Source organism: Anas acuta, chromosome Z (genome assembly GCF_963932015.1).
Source record: "Anas acuta chromosome Z, bAnaAcu1.1, whole genome shotgun sequence".
Lineage (NCBI taxonomy): Eukaryota > Metazoa > Chordata > Aves > Anseriformes > Anatidae > Anas > Anas acuta.
In genome coordinates, this window is record NC_089017.1 from 78,223,567 (window position 1) to 78,238,491 (window position 14,925).

General features: G+C 57.9%; 1 protein-coding gene across 1 annotated transcript; it reads right to left on the minus strand.

The window, feature by feature from the left end:
* Window positions 1-3,242: 3,242 nt before the first annotated feature.
* LOC137848590 (maestro heat-like repeat-containing protein family member 7) lies at window positions 3,243-14,721 on the minus strand. Its single transcript, XM_068667810.1, has 22 exons — window positions 14,475-14,721; window positions 13,816-13,907; window positions 13,479-13,589; window positions 13,119-13,204; window positions 12,555-12,666; window positions 12,230-12,316; window positions 11,960-12,064; window positions 11,671-11,851; window positions 11,011-11,102; window positions 10,382-10,522; window positions 10,036-10,190; window positions 9,786-9,924; window positions 9,020-9,207; window positions 8,794-8,931; window positions 7,942-8,056; window positions 7,671-7,811; window positions 6,966-7,142; window positions 6,330-6,485; window positions 5,136-5,237; window positions 4,621-4,723; window positions 4,247-4,303; window positions 3,243-4,069 (listed from the first exon to the last, which is right to left on the minus strand). Exons 1-22 carry the CDS (start codon window positions 14,629-14,631, stop codon window positions 3,879-3,881), a joined length of 2,826 nt encoding a protein of 941 aa, XP_068523911.1. The 5' UTR covers window positions 14,632-14,721; the 3' UTR covers window positions 3,243-3,878.
* Between the last annotated feature and the right edge of the window lie 204 nt (window positions 14,722-14,925).

Sequence of the window (14,925 nt, forward strand, 5' to 3'; positions counted from 1 at the left end):
AATTTAGTCTATTGAATACAACCGGATTTATAGTTCCAAACAGGGCATCGCTCAGAATCCAAACCCAGCCACCCCCAGCCCCTCTGATATCTGAGGAGAAGTTGGAACGCAAGGGGGTTTAGGTCCTGCCAAGCTTCCTTAGCTTTTAACACAACATGCTATGCTAAACATCCGCTACAGTGGAGCAAATTACTAATGTTCCGGCAGATTCTATCACCTCAGTGCTACAGAAGGTCACATCCTTATCAGCAGGGGTAGTTCAGAACCATGAGGGGTTAGACTGCATAGTAGCATCCCATGGAGCAGTAGGTACACGGCTGCGTTGGAGCTGCTTGCTTCCACGTAGGTGAAAATCAGGTGATCGCCAGTGATGCTGTTATCTCGAATCCTTCGTGCCCCACGCTGGCTGCCCAAAAGGACTGCTGTGGCTGAACCCCAGTGGGCAGCTGAGCACCACACAGCTGCTCTCTCACTCCGTCCTTGCACCGGGAGTGGGGAGAGAGCTGGAGGGGCCAAAGTGAGCAAAGTCATGCAGGTAGTGCCCAAAGAGAGTGGGCTGGCTTCTCCTGGGAAGTCAGCCATTGCTGTCATGAGCGCTGAGCCAGGGCCAGGGAAGGCGCTGCAGCTGACATGCGGGACAACGGAGGGATCAGAAGTAGCTGGTTTGGGTTTCTGAAGGGCTGGTCTTTGTGCCTAAAGGCAGGACTCCGTAGAACCACCAGCAGGGGACAGGTATCAAGTCAGGGATTACTTGAACAAACTCAGCCACCATAAACAGAAATGGAGGTGGGTGCTCTGACCAGCTCCCCAAACACAAGTAGCGGTATGCCATGACACCCCAGGATCACAACCCTATGGTTGTGGAGTCTTTTCTGCGCATGAGTTTGGTGAGCCTGGCAGGAGGACTCTGGCTGCAGGATCGACTGTGGAGCGGACCTCCTAGGCATGCCCCGAGCCCCTTTTTCTCTCTCGGAGGAGCTCCTCTCCCAGCCTCTCACTGCAGGGATATAGGAAGTTCCTGTGGTTGCGGGCAAATGGTACACCTTAATTAAGGTAAGCCAATTGGCCGGGGAGGTCAATAAGCCGCATAGAGATGTCTAGCGTGTGACACGAACCCTGAGGGCGTCCTGGGAGGTGGCCAGTAGAGCGGCCAAAAGGGGTTTTGAGTAGAAGCTGCCATACCCTGGTTCTAGGAACCACAAGGAACATCCTGAAGATCATAGAAGAGACGGGAGGAGGGTAGGCGAGCTTTAATGGTAACTGGCATAATGTTTGCGGGTGCTGGGGAATAATTCTAACTGGAATAATAACTGTATGTTGTATATGTAAAGGCCCGGGCATTTTTGTTGAAGTGTTCTTTTAAACATATGTTAATATGTTGTGCTTTAACCTGGCTGGCAGTTAAACACCACGCAGCCGTTCGCTCACCCTCCCCCCTCCCTCTCTGGGACGGGGGAGAGAAATGGAAAGTGAAGCCCGTGAGTTGAGATAAAGACAGTTTAATAAGACAGGAAAATAATAATAACAAAATAATAATAACAATAATAACAATAATAATACAATGGTGATAATAGGGAAATAATAATAATATGTACAAACAAGTGATGCACAATGCAATTGCTCACCACTCGCTGACCGATGCCCAGCCTAATCCCGAGCAGTCCGGCTCCCTCCCCCCGGCTAGCCACCCCTATATATTGTTTAGCATGACGTCAAATGGTATGGAATACCCCTTTGGCTAGTTTGGGTCACCTGTCCTGGGTCTGTCCCCTCCCAGCTCTTACTGCACCCCCAGCCTGCCCGTTGGCAGGACAGGCAGAAGGCTGAGATGTCCTTGGCTTAGTATAAGCACTGCTCTGCAACAATTAAAGCATCGGGGTGTTATCAGCACTCTTCTCATCCTAAGCCAAAACACAGCATTCCACCAGCTACTAGGAAGAAAATTAATTCTGTTCTAACTGAAACCAGGACATATGTGAATATGTAAATATAATATAAGAACTGCCATTGAGGTGTATGCCTAAGGGAACGAAATTTGCCCAGGCATATTATCTGCTCGTCGGGTTTAAATGTCCTCAGTGTAATTGTCTACAGGCAGTTAATTTACAGTGGTCTGATTTTACTTGTGTATCTCTATATATTGTGGATTTTGGAGGGATTGGGATTGACTAGTAAAGAGCTCCTAGGAAAATGGTGGAATATTAACTGCTATGGATTAGAATGGGAAAAGGCCAAAGCAAAGCAATCCCACGGAAAAGGCCCCTAGAATGTATACTAACACATTGGAGGGATATAGTGGGAAGAGGGGGGCCAGAGAGTAAAAAAACTGTTATCAAATATTGTAATCAGTGGTGGCCACTTTATAAACTAGAGGCTGGAGAGGAGTGGCCCCAAAATGGAACTATTAATTATAACACCGTATTACAGTCAATATGTCCTTTATTACAGTCAATAAAGTCCTTTTTGGAGAGAAGGAAAATAGGATGAAATGTAGTATACAGATATGTTGTTTCAGCATCTTAGAGAGAAAAGGAGTGGAGTTAATTGGCCCTTGACTGAGCCTTTGGTGTTGGCATTAGAAAAGTACAGGATGGAGAAAGATAAAGGAAGTGCTAAAAGGGTTGTTGAAGGTGTTAAAGGTGTTTAAAGTTGAATGAGCAGGGAAAGAGGTGTAGGAATTTTAAAAGCTCTGTCTCAGCCCCAGGCTGAGATCTCAAAATCACAGGTGTTAGCCCTCTGGGGCAAAGAGGTCATGATGGGTCCCAGAGAGAGTTGTTATGGAAACAGAAAAGCAGTTAACTCTTCAAACAACATGAGTTCAAGTGCAAGCTCAGATTGCCAATGGGACCGCTCAGGGAACTGTTGACAATTGCATTCCCCTGAGCAACCCCACTGAGACCCTAATCATCCCGAAAATTATGAAGTTAAGTTAATACTCGAATCTGTTTGAATTGGGAATTGAGAATATGCTTCCAACAAGGTCCAAAAGAAACCCCCATGGAATTTTTGGACCAACTTTGAAATGTAATGGAAAAAAGAAAAAAAAAAAAAAAAAAAGATTCGGACCCAGATCTCTCGGATTCAGAGAACAAACTGACTAGCCTTTTCCTAGGGTAATCAGCCCCTGATTTTGGCAGGAATCTACCCTAGCGGATCCTCCACTGGTTATTAGGAAGATAGGGGAGGAACAGAAGTGAAATTTCTTATTGGTATGGGGGCAACATATTCGGTTCTAAATCAAGCATTAATGCCTTTAGGGAATGATTATGTTAGGGTAAAAGGTGCAACCGATCAACCTGAAAAGGCTTATTTTTGTCAACCTTTGAAGTACAAGTTAGGGAAACAATGGGGCATACACAGATTTTTATATATGCCTAACTCCCCAAGGGCACTCTTAGGTAGAGATTTATTAGAGCAATTAGAAGCAGTAATAAAATTTGAAAAAGGGGAGATTACTCTGGAGGTAAATGATCAACAATATATACAGGTAATGAGTTTAGCCCTAGTCAACCTTCCAGTGGAAGGACAAGTTAATGAAGAAGTCGTAAACCAGGTATACCCAGGCGTATGGGCTACTGATGTACCTGGGAGAGCTAAAACTGCCCCACGTGTTGAGATTGGACTCAAGGAGGGAAAGCAGCCAGTAAGGATCGAGCAGTACGCTCTAAAGCAGGAAGATAGGGAAGGAATTCGACCAATAATAAAACTGAAAGTAGGATTGTTGAGGGAATGTGAATCCAATTTTAATAGGTGTTTTCTAACCGTTCAGTTTTCACACAAAAAAATGACACGTTCAAGCGGTGAAGAAAGAGGGCTGTTTCTTTGGGGAAAGTCCAGCAGAGGGGTTACTCGGTGGGGCCCGAGGGCTGGAGCAGGGCTCAGCACTGAGCACAGCTGCAGCAGCATAGCCAGCCAGCTCTCGGGACACGGGGCCTCCTCTCCCACACCCTCCGGAGCCGGTAACGTAGTGCTTGCAGGCTGAATGTGGAGGAAGTTCTCAGGACCAGGATGGTTTCAGTCACCAGGGAGGAGACCGAAGGGCTGCTGTTGCCCTCCATGCTTCTCAGGGCTGACATGGAAAGGAACAGAGTGGAGGTCAGAGCCCGTATCACTGGGAAGTACGCCCAGGAACCCCTCCTGCCAAGGCCACCCCACCTCCTCAGCTGGGGCAGGGGTCGCAGCTCACTGCCCAGGGTCTTTTCTCCTCCCAGCCAGTTCCTGCTGATACCCCACTGCCCTCACTCACCCTCGATGATCTTGAGCTTCTCCTCGCGCCCATCCACCAAGTGCTGCCCGGCAAGCCCTAGGTACACACAGCCCATCACAGATCCCGCTGGCCAGCTCGCCCCAGACACAGTCCCCCCCTCAACATCCCTGCCGGCTTGGCCATGTGTGCCCAAGTGTGACAACACCCAAGGAGGCTGCGAGGCACCCGCTAAGCTTCCCACCAGCAACCACTGCGTGGGCAGGGGGTGGGCGAGGGCAGCAGGGAGCCCCCACAGGCACTCCAGGCCCACTCTGAGCCGGCAGTGCTCTGCAGCCACGTGGCTGATTCAGCAGCAGCTGGGGCTGCGGCCAAGCTGCTGTGGGGCACAGAGGGCCCATGGGGTTGTGACTCACCAATGAACCTGATGGCCGCCTCTTGCAGGGGCTCCTGGGGGCTCCGCAGGTATTGCAGGCTCTGGCACAGGTAGTCATCCACTCTGCTGCTGTGCCCCACCAGCTGGAAGAGAATAGTACATGTGGATGGGGCTGGTGCAGCCTTGCCCCTTGGCCAGGCCGGCCCTGTACGTGGGACTGGCTTCCCCTGCTGGGATAGCCTGATGGCCAACCAGCAGCCAGCTGCTGCTGGGGCCAGGCTTTGGAGGGAGCAAGGGGCAGGGTGCTGAGGTGCCACCCCGCTGCCAAGGGTCAGCTGTCGGTATGCCTGGGACCTGGGAGAGCGACGAGGCTGTCGAAGAGCCTGTACTGCTACGTGCCGGGGCGTGGGGGTAGGGGTGCGTGTATGGCTGCAGGCTGGGGGCTCTGGCCTGCAGCAGTGGCTAGAGGCAAGGGTAGCCACCCCGCACCCTGGGCCAGGGCTGGCAGGCCTTGTCTGGGCCAGGTTTTGGGAGCCCTCGGGCAGTTGTCCTTACCAGGCACTCGCCAATCCTCTGTGGCTGCGCTGTCTCCAGCAGGTTCCTGAGCTGCTTCCACTTCAGGAGCTTGGCAGCACCAAGGAGGGCTTCCCGAGAGGCCTGCAGAGCAGCAGAGAGTGGGAGATGAAACCACTGCGCATGGGACAGGCCCTGGTTGTCCCGCACCTTGGCGAGGCTTGGGGGCTTTCCTGGCCCTTGCTGGGGAGGTGCAGCAGCTGGGGAAGGCATCTGCCAGAGGGCTCGGTGCTCGGGCAGAGGTGTGGGGCAACCACCAGCTTCGGCACTTCATGCTGCTGGGGCTGCAGGACAGAGGTCCCCCAGAGCTGCTCATCTGCAGCCAAGGCCAGCAGGCAGCTGAAGCGCTGCAGTCACTGAGGCACCAGGGCAGGAGGCAGCCAGGGACACCACGCACGGGGACCCCAGCAGGCTGTTCCCTAGGGCCTGGGCTCCAGAGCCCGCCACCGCGGACACAGGGCCAGACCCCTGCCCTGGCTGCGGCTCCCTTCCCAGGCTGGTGAGGCTGGCAGCCATGCTGGCTCCTGCAACCCCTGGCAGGGGCTGCACCCTTCTGCGTGGCCCAGGGCAGCCTGCAGGCCAGGGTTTCTGCAGTGAGCACGCTGGCGGCTCCAGGGTGCTCGTGCCCAAGAGAGCAAAGGAGCATTCAGCCTAGGCATCTGGCGGGTCCCTGTGCATAACATGGGGTCGACAACTGTTGGGCACCTCACCACTGGCCTCAGACACCTGCAGGCACCGCTGGGATGCCCGTGAAAACTCTAGTGCCTAGGTATCTGTGGCTACGCAGCACTGCTGAGCACAGCTGGGAGCAGGCAGGGCAGGTCTGGAAAATGTCCGTGCCCACCTTCTTGGCCCCTGACAGCTCTGGGGCTGCAGGAAGCCTCCCAGCGGGCTTTTCTGTGGAGGGCTGCATGCGGGGCTGGATGTGGGGCAGGGAGAGGCCCCTCCGCTCTGGCCCTCTGTGCAGGCGGAGGCGTAGTAGGGGCAAAATGGCTGTGGTGGGCCTGGTGCAGGCACAGAGGGGCTCTGCACCTTTCTTTTGGATTCGGGAGCTTCGGCCCTCAGGTGAGGCACATTCAGAGGGAGCCTTGCTAACGGCCCGTGCCCCTAATGCTCAGGCAGGCCCTCCTGAGGGGTGCTGCCCCCTCAAGTGAATGCTCAGCTTAGTGTCCCCACCTCAGCCACATGCTGGTTCTGGTCATGCAGGTGGAAGAAGAGGGGGAGGACGGTCCTGTGCACTTGCTTCTTCATCTCCATCTTATGGGTGCCCTCTGCAACCTCCATGGCATCCTTGCAGAGAAGGATGGAGAGCTCTCTCATGCAGCTGGACTCCTGGTGAGACAGAACAAGGGAGGACCTCAGTCCAGGCTCTTCCGAGCTCACAGTGAGCAAGGGGTCCGTGTGGCAGACAGGGAGACACACGCTCCTGGCTCTCACTCTGCAGTGAGCTGTGGCAGGTAGGCCAAGTGTGTGGGCAGTGCAAAATGGCTCAAGACACAGGAAGGGCAAGGCAGTGGGTTGCAGATGGTCCACCCTGGGGCTGGCAAGGGGACACATGGCAAGGGGAGAAGCGGCCACGGGCAGCGAGGGGCCGAGGAGAAGTTGCCATTGTGGAGCACACATCCGCAGGGCTCTGCACAGGGAGGGGCTGCCCCAGCGGGAGAGCCCAAGAAGCACCAAGCAAAACGTTTCCAGCACGTGCCCAGGGATCGTGTCTCACAGGCCAGAGAGACACGTGGAGAGGGACGCACCACCCCCAGGCCACACTCACGTGCCCCGTGGCCAAACCTCCTGCTTGCCCACCAGACTTACGTTGTCAAAGAGGGGCAGGAGCCTGTCAGGCAGCTGCAGAGCGATGGGGCCAGCCACTTGCCCATCTGCTAGGCGCAGAGTGTTGCGGAGGACAGTCATGGCCTGCATACTGATGTCGCTGTTGGCATCCTGCAGTTGCTGCATGACCTCTGGCAGCAGGTCTTGCAGAGTTACTGCCTACATGAAACACAGCAGTTCTGTTTCAGAAACACCGAAGACCATCCTGGCAGAAGCCCTTTGCTTACAGCAGGCACAGCCCAGAGCAGAGGTCTGTCTCCAGGAGCGTGCTGAGGCCCCTCGAGACAGAAGGCTGCTGCCTTGGGTTGCAGAAGCAGCCACTTGTGTCAGCCTGGCCCCGTGCGGGGGCTCATCTTCCCAACCTCAGCAGGATGACTGCTCTGGGTAGAGTGCTCCTGCAGCTGAGGCAGCCCTGCGCTGGCTGGCCTGGGGCCTGGCACTGACCTCTTTCTGGCACAGCAGGAGGTGCCTTTGAGCGGACACTGGTGCCGCTCTCCTCGTGCTGCACAGTCCAGGCAGGGGCTGCCCAGAAGCGCTCAGGGGCTGATGAAGAAGGCAGTGAGAGCAGTGGAGCCACTACCGCCCCTCCCGATTCTTGGCAAAGTCCAAGCAAGCCTCTGCGGGCAACAGCACCTGCAGCCCAGCCCCAGGCAGATGCCGCCACTTGGCCCAGATGCCCCCACTCACCAGCTTGGGTCTCGTAGACAGCGTGACGAGGCTTGTAACCGCCATCCTACGCAGCACCGAGGACTGACTGCGCAGGTGTGAATGAAGAAGGTGCGGGATGCAGTTATCAACAAGCTGCTCAAAGTCTACACAGTCCAGCAACTGAAAGACACCCAGCAGCCCAGTGAGAGCCTGGCCCAGCCGGCAGGACTCCTGGCAGCACGCTGAATCTGCCAGAGAGCCCAGAGTTTCAAGGCACCTTGGAGAGGCACCGCTTGCTGCTAGGCCCTACCTCCGTGAAGACAGCCATGGCGGTGATCTCCTCGTGCTTCTGTCTCTGCCAGAGACGTACGACTGCCTCTTCAAACACCGAGGCACCGAAGAGCGGTGCTTTGCTTCCCAGAGCCCTGGCCAGGGGAAGAACGCATTGCTAGTACCAAGCCGGGCAAACAAACCTCCTTGGGACTGTGCTGTCAGCGCTAGCTGTTATCCCATGGGCCAGATCAGGGCAAGGCTTGCATTTCTGCACTCTGCTTCAGCAGCTGGTGCCATCCGCTTGAGGAGAGGCCGCCCGCCCTTCACCATGTACCTTGCCTTTGCAAACATGGAGGGTGACGAGCACAGATGTGCTCGATTCACTGAGAGACGCCCTGCCTACACACAAGTTGTGGCCTTCCAACAGATGCCATTTCCTGACCACTTTGGATGCCCAGGCCACTGAGCCTTCCCGCGCTCTCTGGCCACCCTTCTGGCTGCTCTGCCACACAGCTCCAGTGCAGGCTGTGGCACTGCCTGCAGAGCCAGCCCCAGCACTCTCCTGCACCACTGGTCCCCGAGGAAGGAGTGCGTTGGAAGGTGACAGGTCCTGCGAGTCCTCCTCTTGCACTGGGCAACAGCAGCCCTTCACCAAGGAGCTCTCGGAGGCAGCAGCATGGAAATCATAGAATGAATCATAGAATGGCTCGGGTTGGAAGGGACCTTAAAGATCAAAGAGGCCACTCCCCCTGCCGGTCTCTCCTGAGATCCCTCAGTCACCAACGCTGTCCCTCGGACCCCTGGGGACACCTCACCAGCCACGAGGAAGGGGATCCACCTCTGGGGGAAGAGTGCCAGGGGAGACAAGGACAACTGATGAGGCGCTCACCTAGTCAGCACAGCAACACCTGTGTGGAAGGTCTCATGTCTTAAAAGCCGGTCCCAGCCACCCTGCGTCTGGATGTCTTCAACCAAAGTGGCACCCCCCAGGTGTTGGAAAAGAGCTCTCATGGTCATCACCGCAGTCCTGCATGCAGAGCACAATGCGCGTCACGTGTGGCGCCCCGGCCCTGGCTCCGGCCTGGGGCACAGACCTGGCAGAGGGGATGGAGCACCTGAGAAAGCTGCCCGAAGGCCACACGCACTCCCCCATCTGACTGCTGCCCCTGCTGAAGTCCTGCAGTGTGCACTCATGGATGGAGGAGATCTGGAAGAGCACGGCAATGTAGAGCTTGTGGAAAAGTGACTGCGCAATGTTCTTGCTGGAGGGCAGCTGGAAGATCTTGTTCATGGCGCTGGTTACCTGCAGAAAACAGTCAGGTGCAGCTCTCAGTGCACGGATGTCCCTGCAGCACTGCCAGAGCTTGCGGGTTGGGGGGTGAGGGAGGTGGGGGTGAGGCGTCGCTCTGAGCTGACGGAGGCACCGGGCCAGAGCCCGCTGCCTGGCTGCCTGGCCTGGGGCCCAGCCCCAGCAGCTCCCTGGGTTCGCCTCTGCTTTGTGGCATGGGCAAGCCAGTTTTTTGTGTCCAGAGCAAAGGGCCCAGCAGGCCCCGGGGGTCTTGCCAGCTGTCCTCAGCTCCCTGGGCCAAACCTTGCAGCCTGCTTGGGCCAGGCAGCCGCCCTGCCCGGGGCTGCCCAGCAAGGCAGGAGCAGGCGGGGAGGGAGGAGGACAGAGAGCGGCAGGGCAGGGGTGGGCTGCGTGCCTGTGCGCAGTGGGGCCCCAGCAGTGCATGTGGCCCTGCTGGGCTCTGGCTCCCAGCCCCCCTGACTGGGGAGCCCCAGGGGAGGCTGTCGACTGGGGACAGAGGAAGAGGGGAGGAGGGGATGGGGAGGGGAGTGCAGCCCCACTGGGGGTGAGCGAGGCCTGGTCCAGGAACTCACAGCCCAGGAACGGACACAGCTGTGGTGTGAGCCAAGGACATCGTGCTCAGGCCCTATGCGTTGCCTCAGCAGGTTTCTCAGCACGTCCTCTGCAACGCAGGGCTCGGAGACCATCGTCTGCCACATGGCCGTGGCAACCCTGCAGAGACAAAGCATGCTGTCGATGGGGCCACCCCAGCCACTGCCCCTTGGCCTGTGCCGGCCCTGAGGGTCCTGAGCTGTGCCAGAGGTGGGTGGGTGGGCCCTGTACCTGTCGCGCCACGGGAAGACCTCCAGCAGGCCCTGGACCGCGTGCCCAGGGTGCAAGGAGGTGATCTTGAAAAGGGTCCTCTTCAGGATGTCCAGGAGTGATTCCTTGCTGACCGTCGCCAGGCAGTCATGGATGATCCGCATGACCCGTGGCACCTGGAGGAGAGACGAGGGAGAATGGAGCAGAGCACAGCCATGGCCCCAGCTGCCACCAGCAAATGTTTCCCTCCTGTGGCTCTTTGCCAGCCCGAATGGCTGTCGGGAACTCCCAAGCCCTGGACCCGGGCCAGGGAGAACGGCCCCCGAGAGGGCAACAGCACAGGGCAATTTGTCTGCAAACTGCTAACCTCCTCCATGTCTGAGTCTGTGATCATATCCAGCACACGGGCAACCACCTTTGTGTCAGAGACCCTGGGGTGTGTCATGCCCTCCAAGATGGTGAGGATGAAGTTCGTCCTCTCGACGGGGAAGAGGAAGCTGCCAAATACCTGTGAGAGGGAAGACATGTCACACAGCCTGCCTTGGTGGCGGGCTGCAGCTGAGCAGCGAGGGCAGCTCTGCAGAGAGAGCCAGGGCAGTGCTGGCACTGTGCCCCCAGCACAGGCAGGAGCAAGAGCTGGCGTGGGCTTGCAAGGGCCAGCCTGGGCTGGGATGACTGTAGCCTCAGTGGCTGCGGAGAGGGAACTGCCCCGCAGGGTGAAGGCAGGTGGTGGAGGTCAGGGTCAGGGCACACTTGGCAGTGTGTAGGCAGCCAGGCCTTGTGGGTGGCCAGGACAGCCGGACCTGCAGTGCTGACGCTGGCCACTGACATTAGCCTTTGGCTGCTCCCCGCTGAGATACGGTGGCACCCTGCAGCCGGCTTGCTGGCAGGCCGTGACGGACCCTGCCTCCTGCCCGCAGTTCTTGGGGCACTGGTTCATCCGGGTCTCCTGTCAACCTCACAGCCAAGAATCCCAGGAAGGGAGGGGCTCATTACCGTCAGCTCGTTAGCAGCGTCCTTGGGCCGGAAGGTGCTTGGGCATTCCCGCTCCAGAAAGAGATACGGATAGGTAGGTGTCATGAAGTGGCCTGGGCAGCAAGGCAAACAGAGGGTGGGTGAGTGGTAGGAATGATGGAGAAGCTGCTGCTTGGAGAAGACAGCTGAGAACACCAAGCAGAGCTTGCGGCAGGGATTGTGGCAGGGCGCTGTGTCTGTCAAAGAGGGGCACTCTGTGTTGGGTGGAGGGTAGGGGGTGGGGACAGGAGACCTGCCAGGGAGGAAATGGGTCTTCTGTTGCAAGGGGGAGGAGGGCAAACCGCCTCGCAGTCTGCAGAAAGGCCGGAGAGTTTGGTCTGGCTTTCTGCTCTGAAGCAGGAGAGAAGCCCCACGATGCTGCTACTGCTACAGGCTCTCCAGTCCACTGGTTCTCAGGAGTGCTACTAAGCCACTACCCCAGGGGACATGCTGCTGCTCCGATAGGGGCTGGGGGAGCCCCCTAGGGTTGGTGCAGCATGGCTGCTCCCCTGCTCCAGCCTTGGAGGAATGTGCTGCTCTTTCCTCTAGCTGGGGAGGGCGGACAAAGCGGCGTATCACCATGCCTGGTCTTGACAGGGCCCTCGTGTCTGGAAGGTGCTAGCCCACCCCAGCCTCTCTTACTCTGTCGCACCATCACGATCCTGTGGAAGGCGTGAAGAGCCTCTGCAGAGCCACAGCTGATGTCCTTGTCCTCCTCGGCGCAGCACAGGGTGAGGCACCCCATCAGCTGCCCCAGGAGTGGCACAGGCTTCGTCTGGAAGGTGCGAACGCTGACCGTGCCCACTCTGTTTCTGAACGAGTCCTGGGATTGAGAGGATGGACAGTGGCAGCTTGGCTGAGCTAGTGCACTTGAGACACCGGGAAGGGGTGAGGGAGTGCTTAGAGGTTGCCTGAGCCACCAGCTCCTTACCTGCATCAGAGAACTGGGGATCAGCACCTCGCTCAGACTGGCAATCCTCCCCACGGCATACCGACGCTTTGCCACATTCTCGGATCTTGTGAAGGGCAGCAGGGCCTGAGAAGAGAAAAGCTGCTGGTTTGCCTTGGGAGGCAGTGGCAGCTCCCGTAGCAGCAGCTCTGCCAAGCACCGGGCAGGGTTTACGCAGCGTGCCCAGACTTCTCCTGAACAAGAGAAGAGCCTGGAAAGGGGGTGTACCCCGTCGCGGCCTTGGGGACAGACCTGCAAGATGATCTCCAGCGTAGCAGCAGTGTAGTCCGACGAAGTACACACCAGCACTTCCAGCACGCTGTCCAGAGATTTCAGAATCTGCAAGGAAGACAGAGCGGGTGGTGCTTTTTTGCTGGTCCTTCCTCATGGGAAGCTGGCTTGAACGCCTGCTGCCTGAGGCAGGCCTCAGCTGCCCAGTGGTGCCGGCAACCTGCCCAGTGGTGTCTCAGGATCTCTGTTGTCTTTCTGTTTCTCCCGTGGTCTTTCAGCAGCCAAAGCTAACTAGTGCGCAGGAACTGCCTGGCAGCAGGCTCTCTGTAGCTCACTCGGTGCTTACCTCAGCATAAAGTGAAGCATCCAGCCTGCCCCTCTCCCTCGTTGAAGCAAGAGAGCCGATGGCGTTGATGCAGGGGCCGAGGTGCTGTGACAGCAGTGCTAGGTTCTCTTCGCTGCAAGGAGAGGAGAGAAGGTGCCCGTTGGAGGCTGGCACTAGGAGCAGTGCCCAGATGCCCTGGGAAGGTGACCGTAGATGTCAGGGCCTGGGGTCACCAGGTGGGACCCGTACTGGGTGGGCAAGGCTTGTGTGGAGGCATCTTCTCCCTCTCCCGTGCTGCTGAGCCGGGGATAGAGGGCAGTCATGGCATGCAGTGCACAAAGCCCTTTCCAGCTCCTGCCTCTCTCCCTTCAGGGAAAAAAGCTGGGCAGGGAGACAATGGAGAGCCCCTGCCGGCTCTGCCGGCTGGCTCTGCCGGCATGGCACCCTCTGCCCTCCTATCTGGCGCAGGGGAGAGCTGAGGCCCTAAGACAGAGCACCAAAGTCCTGCCCGGGCGGGGGAAGCCCGCTACTGTCAGGCCCATGCTGTGGAGAGGCCCTGGCCAAGCCAAGGTCTGGGGCAGGTACCTCCTTTCACTGATGGCATACGCAGCTTGCCAGCCCAGGAGCATCAGAGTGCGCAGGTGGTCGGAGGAAGACTCAGGCAGTTGCATCTGGAGAGAGACAACATGGTCAGGATGGGACACGGGAAGCTGCCAGGGGCTGGCACTGATCTGCAGGGCAGGCAGAGCGTTGCTGGCACTATACCAGCATTGGCGTCAAGACGGGGGCGGGGTAAAGGGGGGCACGGGCCAGGCTGCTCTGTGCCCACAGAGGCCCGTCCCACCCTCCCCTGTGCGCAGAAACCCCTGTGCTGTTCTGACTGCTGGGCTGGTGCCCGGACAGCTCACCCTTTCCCCCTCCCCGCCCCACTGGGTATCCCCTCACCTTCTTCTCCACTCCCAGCATGTCACAGGGCAGGTACATGTATCTCCTCTGCACCGTGTTGCTGCAGATGGTGCGGATCGAGGCCAGAAACTTCAGCTTCCAGTCCCCTTCCTGACAGTCAGGGAGCACAGAGACAAATAGGGACGGTGAGAGGGCGGCGACATGGCCAGCAGGGCCACTGCACCACAGGGGTGCAGTGATGGCACAAGGGGCCAGGAGGGCAGCAGCTCAGCACAGCCAGCAGCCCTCCAAAAGCCTGTGCGTGGGCAGCAAACACAGCAGCCCCCAGCTGGGAGAAGCAGGCTGAGCCTCACGCACTGACAAAGTCTGCAGTTACCATTTTGGTGCCAGTGAGAACATCCCAGAAGTAGTCATAGTCTTCCATGTCCTCGGGCGCCAGAGACAAGATGGAGACAGCAGAAACATTATCTGATTAAGAAAGAATGGACAGAGCTGTAAGCGGGGCAGGAGGCAGAGGGAAGAGCCGTGCCCTCTCTTGAACCCTGTGCCCACCGCCCTGCCGACTGCAAGCCCTGGGTCGGAGCACTGATGCCCCCTTTCCTCAAGGTTGCCGCTGGCAGCAGAGCAGGAAAGGTCCCTGTCCTGCAGCACCGCTGCCTCCTGCCGGGTGAGCAGCCTTCCGCTGCCTGTCCCCGCAGCAAGAGCTGGGTCCCCTCCACTCTCTCCGGCCGGGAGCCTCTCCTGCTGCCAGGGGAGGCTGTGCTGGGGCTGGCTCCTGGCTCACAGCTGCCCTGCCCTTCAGGAACCGGCATGCCCCCCGCCGGCTGTACCCCTCTGCTGATGTTCCAGGGAAGCGGGCTCCTGCTGCAGAACAGGGTGCACTCGCTCGCTTTGGTCCCGTCCAGCCCGCTGGGGACCCTCGCTCGCTTGGCTTCCTCAGTTCTGGCAGTGGCATGGCAGTGCCATGCTGCGGCACCTGTCCCCGGTGGAGCCTGGGGCCAGGCTGGACGGGCCCAGCGGTGCCTGCGTACTTACCCCTCTGAAGCACATGGGTCTCCCACATAGAATATGCAGCAGATCTGCTATCCTTCTCAGCGTCCAGGATCTTGGGGATAACTAATAGCAGCCCCGCCAGGGTAAGATCGTCAGCATCGTTTTGGCGAGGAGCCACACGACTCACGCACTGTCCCATTGTAATCCTTCTGGACACTGTGGGGCTGCCCTGCTGGTGCTGGGTAGTTGTAGCTGTCCCAGGGGTGAGTCACAAAGGGCTCTGCTGTGATGTCACCCAGGCCAGAAGGGGGACGCTGTCTCCAGGGCAGAGGGCGTGAGGCCCAGGCACCTGACTCCTCTCAGATGCCACAAGGCCGCTGTGAGATGGGGAAGATGCTAAAACTTATCCAAATTAGTATCTAGCTACATATATGGTAAAATATCCTAATTATAGGGACGTAGATGAGAAGCAGGTGTAAAAAGGAAGATATCG